Genomic DNA, 18,080 nt, shown 5'->3' on the forward strand with positions numbered 1-18,080 from the left:
CTTCTGAAACGCTGGCCCAGTGCTCTGAGGTTTTGCAAGAGTCGACAAGGAAGTCCGAGCGATTCTCTGTGTAAGGAGGTGCCAATTGCGCCGATGCTGACGGGAACAGAGGGAGCGGATGCCAAGAGGAAATTGCATGGGTGTCAGGCTGTTGATAGCCCAGGGGACAGGGGAGGTCCCAGTACCTGGCCAGCACCTACCTGCCTGCCCCGCCCTGGTCATATTTGTGGCAGCTCGGGGATGTCGGATCTTTATGGGGAGTCCTCCCTTTATGGAGACAGATAAAACGCGTGGTGTGGCTTTCAGTAAGCCAAGCTTCTTGATTTTGCAAGCCTGTTGCTTTCAGTTTCTGAGCACGGCTGGGCGCTGGTGCTTATAGAAAGTGCTAATCCCTCATCTCCTTGTTCTCTCACGCCATTTCCTCTCCAGGAGCCCACTATCTAGCATGGACCGTGAGCGCTCGCCTCAAGGGCAGTGCTCGGGAGAAGAAGTAAAACACACAGCAGTCTCTTCTGATAACTGTGGTGCAGTGGAAAAGGCCTGGGATTGGGGGTCAGACAGCAGCCCTGCCCCTACTAGTCAGGTGACCCTATGTAATGACTTAACCTCACTGGGCCTTGGTTTGCTTATTTAGAAAATGGGGAAATAATGACACATACCTCTAAGTAGGACAGCCAGGGTCCCCAGATTCGGACTTGTGCTTTTAGATCAGCACTTCTCGATTTTTTTTTTTTAAGGTTTTATGCATTTATTTGTCAGAGAGAAGGCCGGCGTACAAGCAGGGAGAGCAGCAGGCCGAGGGAGAAGCTGACTCCCTGCTGAGCTCCTCAAATGCTTTAGAGCAAGATTCAGTGGAAGAGAAGAGCTTACGTGAAATCATTAGGGCTGCAGCACTAGGGTCACAGGGTGGTGTGAGGCTGGAGGGACCCACAGGGTGTCTAATGGGAGCTCCTGCGGCCGCCGCACATCAGAACCACCTGGAGGCCTGTAAACAAATTATACTTTCCCCCGGCATCATCCAAACATCCACTCGAGCTGACACTCTTGGAATGGGTCCCTGGAATTGTTAGTTTAGGAAAAAGTGTCCTAGGTGCCCTGGAGGCTGTTGGCTGGAGAACTTGTGATCTGGTACAAACCCTCATTTTAGAGCCGAGCCCCAGAGCCGTGAAGCGACAGCCCTATGGTATGCCGTTAGTTCCGCCAATTGCTCATTATTTCATTCAAGATAATATTTACTGAGCACTTATTGTGTGCCTGGCACCAGGCTGGGTTCTGGGGGAGGACAGCGGTGAAAAACCTGATCCCTGTCCTTGCTCTTTACAGAGCTCATAGTCTGGTAGGGACTCAGACATCAGACACAGACCTGTTAGTGTGGACAGTGCCACACGGTGATGAGTGCTTTCCACCCTAGGCAGACTGGGCGCAGGGGCAGAGGGTCCCAGGGTGACCTGAATTGGTTGGGGGAAGTAAGGAAGGCCTCTGACGAAGTGGCAGTTTGGGCGAGCCCTGGAAGGTTAGCAGGAAAAAGCCAGCTGGGACGTGGGCAAAGCCAAGGGCAGAGTGTGGCACTGAGGAGGTCCAGGTTGATGGCAGCGCTGAAGGGGGAGACCCCCGATTGGGGCTGCAGAGGCAGGCTGCTGCCAGATCACCTGGCCTTCCGCTTTGGTGATTGCACGAGAGGTGCCCTCAAAATGATGGCTTTCCCCAACTTTCTTCCATGTTGCTTAACGGCTTCAGGGGTCCCGCTCATCTGCCCCCCTTACGTCGGCCAGGCCTTGTCTAACTGGTATCCCTGGTTCTGTCCACAGCAAACGGGTCCCATCAGTGCCACCCTGGTGATGACACGCCCCATCAAAGGGCCCCGGGACATACAGCTGGACTTGGAAATGATCACTGTCAACACCGTCATCAACTTCAGAGGCAGCTCTGTGATCCGACTGCGGATATACGTGTCCCAGTACCCGTTCTGAGCCCCGGGCTGGGGGGGCCACTGACACTGCCTCTCAGCAGCCCCAAGGGACAGGAGAAGAGAAGAAACAAGAGGGAGAGTAAAGTGGGACAGATGTTACGCTTTTCTTGCAGACCGTCTCCCGAGGAGTCGGCCCTGATGTCCTGACCCTGCCTGTATCATGGTAGACCCGTCACTCTGAAGGACATGCTTCCCCAGTTCTTACGACGCAGTTATTGGAAAGTATTATTGGCACCCTGACCTGAGATCGACGGTGATTTTTCAAGGCCTTCAGTTTCTTTTCATATTTTTCAAGGGAAATAGATTAGGCTCGCTGGGGCCTGAGTCCATGTTCAAAGACTGTGAACGGCTTGCAGTCACCTCTTCCACGCCTTCTGTCTCTCGCTGATCCGCTGATCGCTTCTTTGCCGAGGCCCCCTGGCTGTAGCTAGTTCGCTTCTTGTATGCACAGAGAAGGCTATGGAAAGAAACCCCAGCAGGATCTAAGGTTTTTAAAGAGTCTATTTCAAAACCAAGTGTGGCATTTTCAGCCATAAAAGAAGTTTTTGTTGTCCTTAAATTTGTATAACTGTTTAATCCTTTCTTGAGCATTTTGAGTATTTTTTAAAAATTAAGTGGTAGAATTCCTTAAAAAGGCCTTAAGACACATGTTTTGTTCTGACTTCCCAAACCCAGTCTCCTCTCCATTTTACCCCAGTGTTTTCTTCGAGGACCCCTTGATCATGCTTTCTTTAGAATTTTTACCCAACTGGGTTGGAAGGCAGAGGTCTCTAAACTGATTAAATATTTGAAGAGATCTTGTGTTTGGTTCATTTTGGCTATCGTAGATGATTCAGCATTTGGGGTTGGTTCTAGTTCTCTTTAAACCTGTGTATTGTGCACCAACTTGAAAACTCCCTGGAGAACTCGATAGTCCTTTATAACTCAGGTACGTGATGGCGAGTTGGGGGCGGGGCAGAGGAATGGAGGTGGGGGAAGGTAGGGGTTAGCACGGACCTGCATCCTATTTCATTCAATTAGGAAACAACTAACCAGCCCTCTGGCATGTAGATTATTTCCAGGTACGCTTCCAGAACACAAGTGTAGTCACGGTACTTTAAATCAGTGGTCCCCAACCCTGACTGTCACGTAGGGTAACTCGTGGAGCTTTTAAGAAAAAAAAAAGCCTGACTTCTTGGGCTTTGCCCCCAGAGATTCTGATTTAGTTGGTTTTTGGTAGAGCCTGGGCCTTGGGACTTTTAAAATCTCTAGTAAATAGCTGGACTTGAGAGTGCTTGTTATAAGCCCCATAAAGCGACGGGGGACAAATACGGCCCCGCCTCGGTCACCTTGCCCTTAGCATCCTTTCAGTTATAGGCAGGGTTCATCATCCCTTTTCTGATCAAAGACTCTGGATTTCCTTCAGGACTCAGCACCTCAGGCAGGGGCAAAGAGAGTCAACAGTGCAAGCAGGGGCTTCATGGATCCTTCACAGCTGGGTCTTCAGTGGAGGGAAAAGCATCTTTGGTTCCCTCCCCCAGACAGCATTTCTCTCAGCTGGCGATTCTTTTTCCTCTAAAGCGAAGCACATCCAAGCCACTTCCCATCGGGCAGTCGGTTTCAAGGGGTGTTACTAACAGCATCAACAACAAATGGCTCAGAACGCCCGGGCTTCATAACTCAGAAGAGTAAGGACAGTTTCCTACAGGCTTGCCAGTGCTGGGGCCCCCTGCTCAGCTCTCTGCAAAGAGCAGGAGGTGGCCGTGAACCTGGGGCTCCCCTCGTCTGGGAGGCTTGGGTGTCAGGGATCATTGTGGAGTTTGGAATGTTGATTGATGGTTTACGTGAGCTCGGCCCCCGGGCAGCTCTGAATTTCCCACTTGGGCTCAACACAGCACAAGGGTAAGTTTTCCTTTAATGTCAGGAACGGAAGGAAGGAAGGAAGGCTGTGTCTTGGTGATTTGAGGACCCATCGGTTTCAGAGGTGCCACATTTGGAACCAGACCTGAGTCTCTGGGGCTGGCCTTTTATTTGTCCACGTCAAAACGTGGCTTCCTGCTTCTAAGAAAAAAAGGCACGGAGAGACTCATAAAAGCAGGCTCAAAGGGCTTCTTGGACCTCAGATCGCTCTTTCCAAACATGGTCTGATGAGTTCAGTGTAAATGAATCAGAAGCATGTGGGATCAATTTACCTTAAAATACACTGGGGCCTAAAAATTAAGGGAAAAACGCCCTGGGGCAAAGTGTGTATGGTAAGGCCAAACCCAAAACATTTGGGAAACAGTTATAGAGGCTCCCAGGACCCAAAAAGCTGTTGGCTTCCCCCACCCCTTGGGAAACCTTATATTCACAAGATTGGGGATAAGCTTGCTTTCTGAGTCACAGCGTTGTGCTTCCCTGGAGTCTGATGGGACTGGCTGCTCCCTTGGGCTCAGATACCTGGGCTCTCGGAGCCGGAGCTTGTCGTCTTTGCCTCGTCCCCGAGCTGGGCCGAGAGCCTGTCATATGAGCCCTGCTCTGGACGGCTCCATCAGGTCCTGAGGGATGAAGGGTTCCTTGGTAGAAGGGGTGCCGGATGAAGAGCTGGGACACCTGCAAAAGTCCTTGTGTTACCTCCTGATCTTCTGGGTTCAACACAGATGAAAACTTCCATTCGGCTGCCTTTAATGCTAAAGCTTTGTGATTCCTTGAAATGTACTTGGGGGATGACAGCCAGCATTTCCATTAAACTGCAATTTTAGAGTTTCACAGCGGTTTGCCAATCATAACATTTTCTAATTGGCATGGAATCCACCTGCCTGTTACCTCTCAGGCCTGGGTAATGTACTTAGAAATTTTCTTAGGTAACTGTCTTGGCCCTTGGGGTGTTAATTTTCCAGATGGTGAAAATATTTGAGCAGGTCTGATTACTTCATTTTCAGTGGTATAAATGTATTTTTGTGGCCTGATTGTTTATTGTCATGTGTGTAAATTCTTCAGCTGGGTAAGCTGTGAGCCCGGAGAGCGATGATACGACAAAGAAGCAGGTATTCTCTATTCCCCTCTCAACACATGAAATCCTGTTAGCGGAAGGTTTTCGTCTTTAGGGGGGATGTGCTTTGGTTGAGCAACTATCCACCCAACTTCGGTTCAGCCAGTTTCTGAACAAGACCTACAGTCTACGGATACGATCGTTGCCCAAGGGTTTACGCAGCCTGTGAGACAAAACTGCACTACAGTGGGCTCTGTGCCTTTTAGCAGTGTGAACAAAATGATTTTGGTTAGATTGTCGTAATTATTAAGACATCTATTTTGTACAACAAAAATTCTCATGAATGTCTAGAGATACATATTTGAAATTTAGTATAAGATGCCTCTACTTACAATTATTAAATACATTGAAACAAAATCAATGTTAGGTGAAAATTTTCTCTCTTTTTGGTACACTTTGTACTTTGAGAACTTTCATTTATTTATTTACTTACCTACTTACTTACCTCGAGCATGAGCAGGGGGAGAGGAAGAAAGAGAATCTCAAGCAGACTCAGGTGCTGAATATGGAGCTTGACCCAAGACTTGAACTCAAGACCCTGAGATCATGACCTGAGCTGAAATCGGGAGTCAGACTCTCAACTGACTGAGCCACCCAGGCGCCCCCATACACTTTGTACTTTTGTTTGTTTTTGTTTTTTAAGATTTTATTTATCTATTTGAGAGAGTGAGAGCTATGAGCAGGGTGAGGGGCAGAGGGAGGCGCAAATGCCCTGCTGAGCAGGGAGCCCAATGTGGGCTCGGTCCTGGGCCCCCAGCCCTGGGACTCCGGGATCACGATCTGAGCCAGAGCCAAAGGCAGACAGCTTAACCAACTGAGCCATCGAGGCGCCCCAACACACTTTATACTTTGAAATGCAGTGTTTTCTTTTCTAGAAAAAAAAAAAGCAAACAGTTGTTAAAGCTCTTCATTATTTTGGAACTGGCTGATACTTGTCAACCACAAATATACAGAGTTTTTCTTATCAGTATTTTTGTGCTCAGATTTCTCAGTGCCTTTATTTAACAGATCGCTGATGTCTCCATTAGAATCTGTGAGCAACGGAAAGATTAAAGAAAAGAAAACAGAAACTCTAGAGGCTTCAGAACAAAGGGAGTGCAGAGAGGCAAGATTTATCACTGGTAGCTCTAGTGAGGACAGCTGCCAGTTAGAATCTTTGACTTGCTAATGCTTCCTCATTGTGAATCTTTGCCTGCAGCCATCAGTGAAAGAAATCATGTGGGTGAGAAAACAGGTTTCAACTGTTTGGGAATGAGCTACTAAGTTGCCATCGTTGGTGTCCTCTCATAGAGGGGACTACATGTTCTTAGGCAGTGGCTGATAGAACTTTTGTTTTTTTCAGGAATTTGAGATATTCTTTTTTTTTTTTTAAGACTTTATTTATTTACTAGAGAGAGAAAACGAGTGGGGGGAGGGGCAGAGGAAGGAGGAGAGAGAGAGAGAGAGAGAGAGAATGAGAATCAGGCTCCCCACTGAGCAGGGAGCCCGATCCCAGGACCCTGGGATCACGACCTGAGCTGAAAGCAGATGCCCAACCTACTGAACCACCCAGGCGCCCCGGAATTTAGGATATTCTTGAGCAATACTGTAAAATGAAGGTAGGGATAAATTGTACATAGATGCAAACATCAAGGTCATTATGACACCAGTTTATCAAGATTAACTAATTCATTATGACTGATTTAGGGCCAGAGAGTCATTGGATAGCTTGATGTCACGTAAAGGTAGTTTTTGTTTGGGGAGGATTGTTTTGGTTTCAACCTAGCTTTTTTCTAATTCTTGCTCTCCACTGTTCTGCAGAATGCACCTGATGTTGCAGAACCGGCCTGTCACAACGTAGCAGCTCTACTTTAAAAACTCTAGAACAGGTGCCTCGAGTTCTTCTGCATTTGAATGTACACTGGTGTAGGAAAGATGTAAGGATTCGAAGCCAACGGCCAAGAAAGAGTTCTCGAGAAGTCTTTGGTGCAAAAAGGTGATTTTATTAAAGCCCGGGGACAGGACCCGGGGGCAGAAAGAGCTGCCCCGGGGTCATGAGGAGTGGCCCATTATATACTTTCAAGTTGGGAGGGGGATTGGGAGAGTGTAAGTCTCTAAGGAATTTTGGAAGCAAGGTGTCCAGGACCTTGAGGGGGCCTAGCTATTGTTGGGAAAAGGTCACTTATTACTGCCTAGTAAAACGTGAGTCATGAGACTCTTCAGATGTAAATCGGTGAGCCATACCCTTGGGGGGTTTAGAGATAAAGGAAATTTCCAAAGGAATTTTTATGTGTTAAAGTAGACTTACAGGGTCCTGGGGGGTGGGGTGAGGCTAGGATTGCCTTTTGTGATTAGCAAAATATTAACATCCAGAAGGTTGAGTCTCAGAGGAATGTCACTCTGCCTTTGAAGGACTTGTCAATGGGCTGTAGGTAGTAAGGAGATTTAATAATTTCTCCTGGCTTTGTTTCCCACGTCACAAACCGTTTGTAATTTATCTGTAATGTGGAGCATGGATTGCTGTTATGCTTGTGAAATATAACATCCCCTGCTCTTAAAAATGTTACCGAGAGAGCCATCACGGATGGGATGCCAGGCTGTGGCATTTGCAAATAACTTAGCTCTTTACAGTAACCTGTAGTCTTACATTTTGGGTTTGTTTTTGGCTGGTTCCGCATTGAAAAATATCCCATGGAGATTTCCACCCCAAGCCTGGCGTTTCCAAACAGCATTTTGCCCGTGTTTCTGAAAAGCAGATTCAAGCCTGGTCCAGTAACACTGCTGAAGTTTTCTGTGCAAAGGCACTATCGAAATCATCATCTACTTCTTCCAGGAAAATCGCGGTTAGTCACAGGGATCTTTTCAGCTCAGAATTTATGCATATTTGGGGAGAGCTAGACCCCCTTGCTTTCTGCTTTTTTTCCCTGTTGGGACTTTGGAATGGATTCTCTTCTTAGGGTCCTCCATACCAGTTTTTAAAAAATCCCAGGGCATCATTTTTCATCATACAAGCCAGGACTTCTCACAAGCAGGTGGCGAAGAGCTCCCAGGTATCCTGTAGGGGTTCGGGGACAATAAGGCGCACGGAAAGGAGTGGGTTGCCTCACCTGGAGCAGCATCTCTGGATGGGGCAGGCCTGGGAGGAGAGGTGGTCGCTCCTTCCAGCTAATACCGAGCCAGTGCTCTGCTGATGCTTCATAGACATTCTGCTCTTCACAGGCATTCCCTGCGTGCTTGCATCTCGGGAAACTGCTTCAAGGTGGCTCTCATTCTTAATTTTCACCAGCTTTCACTCAGCGCTCCAACAACCTGCTGAAGGCTGAGGTGGAGAAGAAGGGACGGAGCGTGGACGTGGAGCTGGTGGTCTTACTCTTTCTCCGGAGGTTCAACTCCACTTCCTTGCTGTGCTTCTGAGTGAGGTCATGCGCTCGGGGAGGAGGAATTCTTCGCCCCTCTGCTCTCTCTTCCCATTTCTTCCCTGTCTTCTCTTCTTTCTCCTTTTTCCTTCTCTGACTTGTTCCTCCACCCCCACCATCGGATCTCCATCCTAAAGTCGGAAGGAGGGGATGAGGGCTAGGACCCACCCGGTGAAAGCACAGCGGGGTCTGAGGGCAAAGTACAGCCCTTCCAGCTCCTCTTGTCTTCTCTTCCCAGCACACAGAATTTCTCCCCAGGCTCCAGAACATCCCTTCTTGAATAGAGCCAGGACTGGCTTTTTTTTCTTCTTCTTCTTTTTCTCCGTCTTCTCCTGTTGTCCTGCCCAAAAAAGAAAGTATCTTCAGCTGGTGATCTGACCTAAAGTCTTCCTTATGGTTGTTCTTCATGAGGATTCCTTCTCAGGTTCCTTCTGATCACCAGTCTCTCCATTCTTGGGTCAATTTCCTTCATTTCAACAGCCCCTGTCCAGGAGTCAGGCTACCCCCACTCATTCCCAGAAATACATTTAAAAAAAAAACCCAGTATTTCTAGCCCTTTCTTTGTCCCTAGTCCATCATGGCATCCAGGGGCTGGACACGGTGCCTAGATTCTTCATGTAATCTGGAGCAAAGAGGCTGGGAAAAACCAGACTCCCTTTAAATACAGGACAGTACAGAGTCTCCAGAGACCAGGCTCTCTGCCAGCAACAGCCCTTCCCTTTCTTTGTAAAACGTAGTCATGCACTCTGCACAGATTCACAGATTATAGAATTATTCACCCAGACTATTCCAAAATGGTACCTAGTATGGGGGTTTTTTGGTTTTCGTTTTTTGCTTTTTGTTTTTGTTTTTAGTTTCAGAGGTAGAATTTAGTGATTCATCAGTTGCATACAACACCCTGTGCTCATTATATCACGTGCCTTCCTTAATGCCCATCACCCAGTTACCCCATCCCCCCATCCATCTCCCCTCCAGCGACCCTCAGTTTGTTCCCTAGAGTTAAGAGTCTCTTAGGGGCGCCTGGGTGGCTCAATCAGTGAAGCATCTGCCTTCGGCTCAGGTCATGATCCCAGGGTCCTGGGATTGAGCCCCGAGTCAAGCTTCCTGCTCAGTGGGAAGTCTGCTTCTCCCTCTCCCTCTGCCTGTCCTCTTGGTTCGTGCTCTCCCTCTCTCTCTCTCAAATAAAATAAATACAATCTTTTTTTTTTTTTTTTAAGAATCTCTTGTGGTTTGCGTCCCTCTCTGTTTTCATCGTATTTTATTTTTCCTTCCCTTCCCCTATGTTCATCTGTTTTGTTTCTTTACTCATGTGGAATTTAAGAAACACAGTGTGGTTTTATGGATAGCAGCCTTTGGTCTTTTCAGTCTTTTGTATATCCTTGCAACTGGCACCCATACACCACGTTTTCACAGTGGGGTTGATATTTGGCTATGCCTTAAAGAATGACCAAGAATTCCTCAAGCAGAGGAAGGGAAGGGTTCTGGAAGACCAATGTGGTCAGAGCAGGGGATGAAGGGACACATGTGTGGCAGGGAGTGATGGAAGTTGAGGCCAGATTACTTATGTCCTGTTCATCTAATCGAGCTCGGACTTTGTAGGAGAGGCCGGCACTTCACAGAACACTGGTCCGTGGAGGTGCTAGCCAGTGCTCTCAGATGCAAGAGTTCACTTGCTTCATAAATTGGGGAATCTGAATCTCCTCTTTAAAGATTCACAATTGACATTAGAAAATTAAAGGCTCTGAGAAGTTCTGCAATAAAAAGGAAACATGTTTAATTTTGTATAAAGGTTAATCAAACTTATTTGCAGGGGATGTTTCCCCCACTAGAACAACTATCAACATCTCCAGGAACAATTTTCTTTTGAGTTTGGGAATTGCTGTTGTCTACTGTGGGGAGCTATGGTAGGGGTTTTATTTTGTTTTGTTTTGCTTTTTAATTAGGGAAGGGACATGGTCTCATTTTTAGGCAGATCATTTTGGAACTGGTGTGTGGAGATGGGAGAGGCGGAAGTCAAGAAAACTGTTGTGGCTGTTCACATAAGAGATCATTATCTCTAAATTATCTTTCTAAAGAGTAAAGCTGACTAGTTTCTTCCTTGAAACGCTTTACTGACTTCCACCCTGCCCACAGGTTAAGGTTCAAATGCCTGAATGTGGTTGACACAGCCTTCCACAGTCTGGTCCCCGCCTGCTTCTCCAAAGTTATCTCCCACTGTTTGCCCCTCCTTTACAACCAATTCTGAAACAAATTCCCCGAACCTGAAAGGCTTATGTATTCTCTCCAGATGTTCTTGCTAGAGCTGTCCTCCTTGGCATTTCTCCTCTTTACTGACCTGGCAGATGTCTGTTCATCTGTCAACATTCCTGTCAGAGGTTCGTTCCTCTATGAGCTTTCCAGACCCATGCCCTGGCACCCCACCCCCTGCTCCTGTGTAGACCAAATCACTCCTTCTGCATTACCTGCATCTCCAAGGTTGTGATTGCCACACGGACTTCTAAACTGCAGACTCCTCCAGGACACGGCATGCTGCTCATCACTATAGACTGAGGGGCTGGCACAGTGCCTAGCACAAAGTGGGTGGTCCGTGTCATGTGAGTGAATGCGATCATAGAAACTGCAAGAGAAAATGGAGGAAAAGGGGAAAAATTCAAGAGAATTGAAATAGATGGAATCAATAGGTTTTGGTGACGTATTGGGTGTGGAGGCTAAGGGACCCCCAGAACCAGGCCAAAGAATATTTCACGAGGAGTGTCGGTAGTGGGGGAAGATGAATTCCATTTTAAGCTTGCTTCTTTATTTTTATTTTTATTTTTATTTTTTTGTTGAGGTACAATTTACATACAGTGGCGTAAATGCATAGGTCTCAACGACACCGATACCTTGGACGGAACTTGAGATGACTGTAAGATATCCAGCTGGAGGTATTCTGAAGATGGTCAGAAGTGTGTGTGTGTGTGTGTGTGTGTGTGTGTGTGTGTGTGTGTAAAGAGAGAATGTGGTGCTGGATATTGAGCTCTGGGGGTCCTTCTGAGAAGTGGTGCTGGGGATGCAGAGGTGGCCCCTTGGGGATGAGAGACTGAGGATCCCAGCTTTGACCTAGATGATCAAACACATTCAGTCATCCACTCACAGAGAGTCAGTCACTTCCTTGAGTGAGTGATGGGGTGCCTATCCTCAGTGATTATGGTCTGCACATACCACATGCGAGGAAAGAATGTTAAGATAAACAGAAGTGACTCATAGCCTAACATGAAAACTGAAAATTGCACTAACCATGCCACCTAGTAGCTTCCTGAAGCAGCAGAGTCATTTTCTAGTTAACCCATTAGGCAAATAAATGTTCTTGGTTGGAGGTTAGCGATCATTTTCCCCCAAAGTATACTGCATTTAATTAAATGTATAGGAAAAATTCCGTTGGCCTAAGGAGTTATGGTAATGTGGTGGGAATTGCTCTAGTCTAGAAGTCTAGACATGCTTGGTTCTTTTCCCAGCTCTCTCTGGAAAAAAGAGAGAACCCTTCTAGGTTCTCTTGACCTAGGGCAAGTCATGTGGCCTCTCGGAGCCTGAGAACCTTCTTTCGTGACCTATAGAAAATTTTAACCCTGAATCCTATATTTACTCAACTCCTTTTTTAAAAAAGGGTTTTATTTATTTGAGAGAGAAAGAGAATGCAAACATGAGAAGGGGGAGGGGCAGAGGAACAAGTAGACTCCCTGCTGAGTGGCGAGCCTGACTCAGGACTCAATCCCAGGACCCTGAGATCATGACCTGAGCTGAAGGCAGACGCTTAACTGACTGAGCCGCCCAGGTGCTCCTACTCAACTCCTCAACAAATTTTTATCTAGCTTCTACTCTGTTCTTGGCTCTGACCTGCTCTCACAACTCTTTGCTCTGGCCCCTGGCCAGATAGCCATCACTTTCAATTCAAAGCATGTCTGCATTCTTTACGCCAGAGGATGGAAGAGTGAACTGGACACCACTCAGGTTCTTTATAGGAATTTTGCTCTGTACAATTCAGACACCTGGGTGTAATTGTGTCAGTCCGGAGAGGCAGGAGGACCAATGGGATTAAAGCTGAACAGAGCTGGATTTGGGTTCCAGTTCTGCCACTTACCAGCTTGTGACCTGAAGTAAGTTGCTTAGGTTTTATGAACTTCACTTTCCTCATCTGTTAAATGGAAATAATGGTACCTCCTTGTTGTTTTGAGAAATAAGATGTTGCACGTGGAAATGCTTGGTGCTTCTCTTCCCTATTATCCTAGCAAGCAGCAATTGTCCATGCCTTTCTTCACCTCAAATATTCTAAATATCCAAGCCATTCGCCTGAGCCACGACTCAGTTTATAAACAGTTCCTGGAATTTGAAGGACCAGAGTGGCCCCATTAGTTTCAGCCTACCCTTGGCAATTTCCATTTCATTTCAGACTTGAAATCATCTTGTCTGTCTTTCTTTCTTTTTTAAGATTTATTTATTTGAGAGAGAATGAGAGAGAGCACGCACACGTGAGAGGGGGGTGGAGGGTGGGATGGGCAGAGGAGGAGGGAGAAGAGAGAGAGAGAATCTCAAGCAGACTCCTGTCTGAGGGTGGAGCCTGACCCAGGGCTGGATCCCATGACCCTGAGATCATGACCTGAGCTGAAATCAAGAGTCAGACACTTAATTGACTGAACCACCCTGGCACCCCCAAATCACTGGCTCTTTCTACAAACTGGGAATATGGGTTCTAGCAACATTTCTACTCTTCCAATACCTTCTGGATGTCCCAGGGAGGTAGTTCTATTGAATTTTATTGATAATGCCCCATAGAGACCATATAAGTCTGAAACAATTTAGAGATTATGTCACAAGGTCCAATTACTTTCTTTACGATGAAGGACCTGAGGTGGGGCTGGGGAATGGACTAACCCCCTTGATCTGGTGGTAGACAGGCATGTGGGTTCCTTGATTCCTGCTCTAGCCCTTTTCCCCTTAGACCATCCTAAACCATCTCAACTGCTTGTATCTCAAGCGATTTGAAAGCTATTTGCTTAATCCACAGGGTGCTCCTTGCCCTTTTGTGTTGAAGGACATTCACTAATTGAGGACACTTTCATGTCCTTTCAGGAGACTCAGTAAGGTGAGTTCTGGCACTGTGAGGGACTGTGGAAGACCACACAGAGAGGCCAGAAGTGTGCAGCTCCAACTACAGCTGAGATGGAATATGCGTCATCAGAAAAGGAAAAAGTTCAGAACCTTGGGTAGAAAATGGACAGCGACCTCTTCAGTCTAAGGATCTGTGATACAGAGAGAGAAGTAAAAAGTCTTCCCATGTGGCACTCTGGTCTTCAAAGTTAATGTGGATCATAAGTAGGCAGCCACTGTATGGACAGCTCTGGGTGATGGCGGAGGCAAAGTTTGATGACTGTGCATGAGGCCTGCCATGCCTGCCATGAGTCCTCTTCCTCCCCCCCCCACCTCTCTCTCTCTCTCTCTCTCTCTCGCCTTCCCTCCTTCTACCCTCTCTTCTTTTCTTTCTTCCCCAAACTCACCTTGAGTATTTTTATATACCAGATCTTGTGCTAGATCCTTAACCGTGACTCTAAAGAGCTTGTGCTTCTTTCTCCTTGGTCGTCCTTCAAAGACTCATTTGTCTTTCTTACTTGTCTCCCTGCCTTTTTTTGCTTTTGTTCTTTCTTTTCCACCTCTCTGTTTTCTCCTTTCGCAGGTGTCTTTGTTTTATTGGTAACCCAAAAGCCAGCTGTGGTCTCCTTGGTCTACAAGGTCTAGATAATATTGCCTTGAACTCCTCATTCCATGCCCTATGGAATTCCAAAGTCCTTCCCGATTTCTGAAAATTCCTATGGGAGGCAGAGGGGCTTTTATTTTCATGGTCACCTCCGACTCCAAACACTAAACTTCTCTTAAATTCACTTGGTTCACAGGCCCTTCTACTACCAACCCAGTCCCTTGCCGAGTTGACCCTGACATAAAACTCTGCCTGTTGCTTGATTTCCACAAAAACAAGATGAAACAACACTTTAGTGGATTGAGCAGTGTCCCCCCCCCCCATTCATGTCCACCTGGAACATCAAAATGTGAACTTATTTGGAAATAGGGTCTTTGGATATGTAATCAATCAAGTTAAGATGAGGTGATTGGAAAAAGGTAAGCCCAAATCCAATGACTGATGTTCTTATAGGAAAAATAGAGGACATATAAAGATACACAGAGAGGACGAAGGCCATGTGAACATGAAGCAGAGCTGGAATGATGTGGTCACAAGCCAAAAAGCACCAAGGATTTCCAGGAGCCATCAGAAGCTAGAAGGGGCAAGGAAGGATTCTTCTCTAGAGCCTTCAGAGGGAGCTTGGCTCTGCTGACACATTGATTTTGGACTTTGAGCCTCCAGAAATGTGAGAGAATAAATTTCAGTTGTTTTCATCCAAGTCTGTGGTGCTTTGCTACAGTACCCACAGGAAGCTAACACATACACCATCTTCATTTGGGTGTGTAGTCAGCTTTACCGAGGATTTGAGAGGGGAGATGAGACAGGAATGCACATTTTAACTCTCTGTCCCTGCTGTTTCACTGGCTCCCTCTTCCATGCACATCCTGTCTCCTCATACTTTCTGCCCTTGAAGTCCCCAAACTCCAAATCCATCTTACCCTATGATGCAGAACTCCAGCTCTCAAACTCAGCCCCCAGCCCACCATTCAGGCCAAAACCCTCCTGATTCTCATGCATTCTCTGCATGAAAATACTTTGCAAGGACTGGCAGCCCCTCTCAGAAGGGAGATGTGGATTTAAAGAGTCACACCTATTCCCCTGTTGGGAGAAGTATTTCTTTTCTGCTTCCTGTTCTTCAGCCTGCTGGAGACTGTGGGGTATGCTTCTTTACCTGCACCCACCCTTAGAATGCTCAGGGTATGGGTTGTAGAAATCAGGGGGACTTGTCCATCTGTCATTCAGTAGATGCTGCCCTGGGCACTTTGGGGAGACAATCAAAGAATAGGAGAGGTTGTCCCATCCTCGAGGACTGTTCCAGAAGACTGCCCTTAGCTTTTCTTCTTTTAGAGCTTTGTTCGGTTGGTTTGATCTCTCCCATATTCTAATAACAATCTCTTACATTCTACTTCTTCCTCCTCCCCCTCTATATTTCCTCTTCTAAGTGTCTACGTTTAGAGAGCTTTAAAGTTCTGTCACCCTTTGTATTCTATTTTTTTTGTGCTTACAAATTTCCAAGACCTGTGGAACAGTGTTGTTTTTTCCAATTTTTTATAGGAAATAAGGAAAACCAAGCCCAGGGGTGAAGTAAATTGCCCAAGATCAACTGTGTTTAAGTGACAGCTTGCCATGCCTTTCTGAGAGTAGTGTGAACCTCAGCCATTAGCCTGGAAAAATCCACTTAATTTAGATGAACAATCTTCTTGTTAGCGTGAGAGCTTGGGATCCGTAAGCTTGATTCCATTTAGACACTCTCTGTTTTAAGAACTGATTTCTAGCCTGATTTTAAATTAAGTTTATTCAATGGTTTGAAGAACTCTTGTGTTTTGACTCTGGTTTCAGAGAAATATTCTTACTAGGTTACACGAATATTTTGAAACTCAGTCCTTTTTTTTTATTCAATAAAAGTTTGCACAAACAATGCATCCCACAGGAGAAACTTATGCCAGATCCCAGATGTTTAACACGTTTGCTTCAGATACTGGAGTTCATGGCCTCTTGTGCTTGTTAAACCAAAAAATGTAAGAGCATAGAAATGATTTTTAATATCTACGAGCGCTGCAAGGCCAGGCTGGATTCTGGGCAACGGCAACATTTCAACAACCTTTTGGTCACAGGTTTTTCACGTGTGTGTGTGTGTGTGTGTGTGTGTGTGTGTGTGTGTGTGTGTGTGTAATTTTTTAAATGATCCAAGCAGACAGTTCAAGGAGGAGAAGCATGAACTCTTTAGTTTTGACTCAATTTCAGATCTGGCTGATCTATGTAGAAATGTTCAAAAAGTTCCTTTTCTAAATCCTGACATTCACTCTGACTTGTAATCACGCAGCTGGGTCTGCCATTTGATCAACCAACCATTTGTTGATGAGTTTTGGGGTTCAGAATGCCATCATACTGATAACAGCCCTCATCTACTGGGGACTTACTGTGCCGATCACTATGCTGTGTCTTTGTTCATGTTGTATCATTCAACCCTCATACCCATCACCTTTCAAGGCTATTACTTCGGTCTCATCCACCCTCCTTTCTTGCCTTCATTATAGTTAGTGGGCTAGCCAGCCTCTCTGCTTCCAGCTTTGCTCCTGCTCCCCGATGTCCCCTCTCAACCCAACAGCTAGAGTGATCCAAATAAAAGTTAAATCTGTTCATGTCATTCCTCTACTCCAAACCTTCCAATAGCTTTTCAGCCTATTCAGAATAAAAGCAAAAGTCTTTACGATGGCTCATGCTATCTCTTTTACTCTGAACCCTGCCCTATGCTCCTCTGTCCCTGGTTTCCCCTTCTCCCTCTCTTCCTCTTGCTCCAATTGCTCCAGTCCTCTCACTGCTTCTTAAATATGCCAAGCAAGTTTCTTCTGTATGGTTCATTAGTACAGCAGAGGTTAAAGCACACTTATAATATTATGTCTATTAAGGTAGGAAAGTGGGAGATAGTTTATTTCAAACAATTAGCAATAAGTTCATGATCTGTTGGTGGAGATTTAAAAAAAAATATCTAAATCCCACAAGAATTCATTTTTTTCGGCAATCTTTGCTGTAGGAAATTTAGCCAAAGATAAATTTTCCCTTATAAATGGAAGAAGTCAAAGTTAGTGGGGCAAAGCATTTTTATCCCAACAGCTTATACTTATTATTGGGAGGTTGTTCATTTTTACCTGCTGTACAGTGTTAAGGGTTGGGAGCTTTAAGTTACGGGCATCTAGTACCTGCTACCAACTTATTGATCCATTGATTGAGCAACAATACCCCAAAACTAAGGCCCTCTTGAATAGCTAGAAAAGAAATCATTTTGGGAGATGTCTTTCTGATAACTGAGAATATACCTTTTGAAGCACTAAATCTTTAAAATAATATTAGTCATTCTGGTGGATTTTAAAAATGAAATATTAGCCACTTTCTTGTCTTGGTAGCCAGACTATGCCATGTGTGAAGATTTACTTGATGATGATTCAGGATTATCATTATAAACATTGGTGGCTACACTCTGCTGTGTTGTAATACAGTGCATAGATCTGTTTGCCCCTACAATGAATGGCCCCAGGCATTGGTGCTTCTTGAATCCTCATGTCTTCCTTGTGTAATTTTACGGTAGGCATTTAGGAAGGGAAAAAGAGTCACAAATGGGCAATTTCCATCCTGAGAGTTTTGTAGGACCCTTAACTGTGTTGATGCTTCAGTGGTAGAGTTAAATTTATGTGCTGATCATAAGTGAAAGGGCCTTGGATCATTTTAATAACCACTTTCTTCACCATCGTCGCCATCTTGATGCTTCTGCAACAGCATCTAGCAGCTCAAAGCATTGGCCACTTTTAGAACTTGGGACCAGAGACACTGACACACTGTCTGGACCAAACAGAGGGAGGGCAACCAAAGAGAATGGAGGGGTACTGGACACAAATTCCATTCACTTCGCATCTGGTTTATAGAAAGCTCATAGGAAGTTACAAAATTGTCATTCAGCCCAAAGATCAACTTAACCTGCCAACATAAATCTTTACACAT

General features: G+C 45.7%; 1 protein-coding gene across 2 annotated transcripts in view; it reads left to right on the forward strand.

Moving 5' to 3' along the window:
* Window positions 1-2,765, forward strand: part of FBLN5 (fibulin 5) — a 78,401-nt gene extending 75,636 nt beyond the window's left edge. For both annotated transcript variants that reach the window (XM_008698541.1, XM_008698533.2), the window contains exon 11: window positions 1,809-2,765. In XM_008698541.1, the coding sequence (XP_008696763.1) occupies window positions 1,809-1,970 (162 nt within the window). In that variant the 3' untranslated portion in view covers window positions 1,971-2,765. The remainder of the gene's footprint in view (window positions 1-1,808) is intronic.
* Window positions 2,766-18,080: the final 15,315 nt, after the last annotated feature.

The sequence above is a fragment of the Ursus maritimus genome, unplaced genomic scaffold, assembly GCF_017311325.1.
Source record: "Ursus maritimus isolate PB19 unplaced genomic scaffold, ASM1731132v1 scaffold_25, whole genome shotgun sequence".
NCBI lineage: Eukaryota > Metazoa > Chordata > Mammalia > Carnivora > Ursidae > Ursus > Ursus maritimus.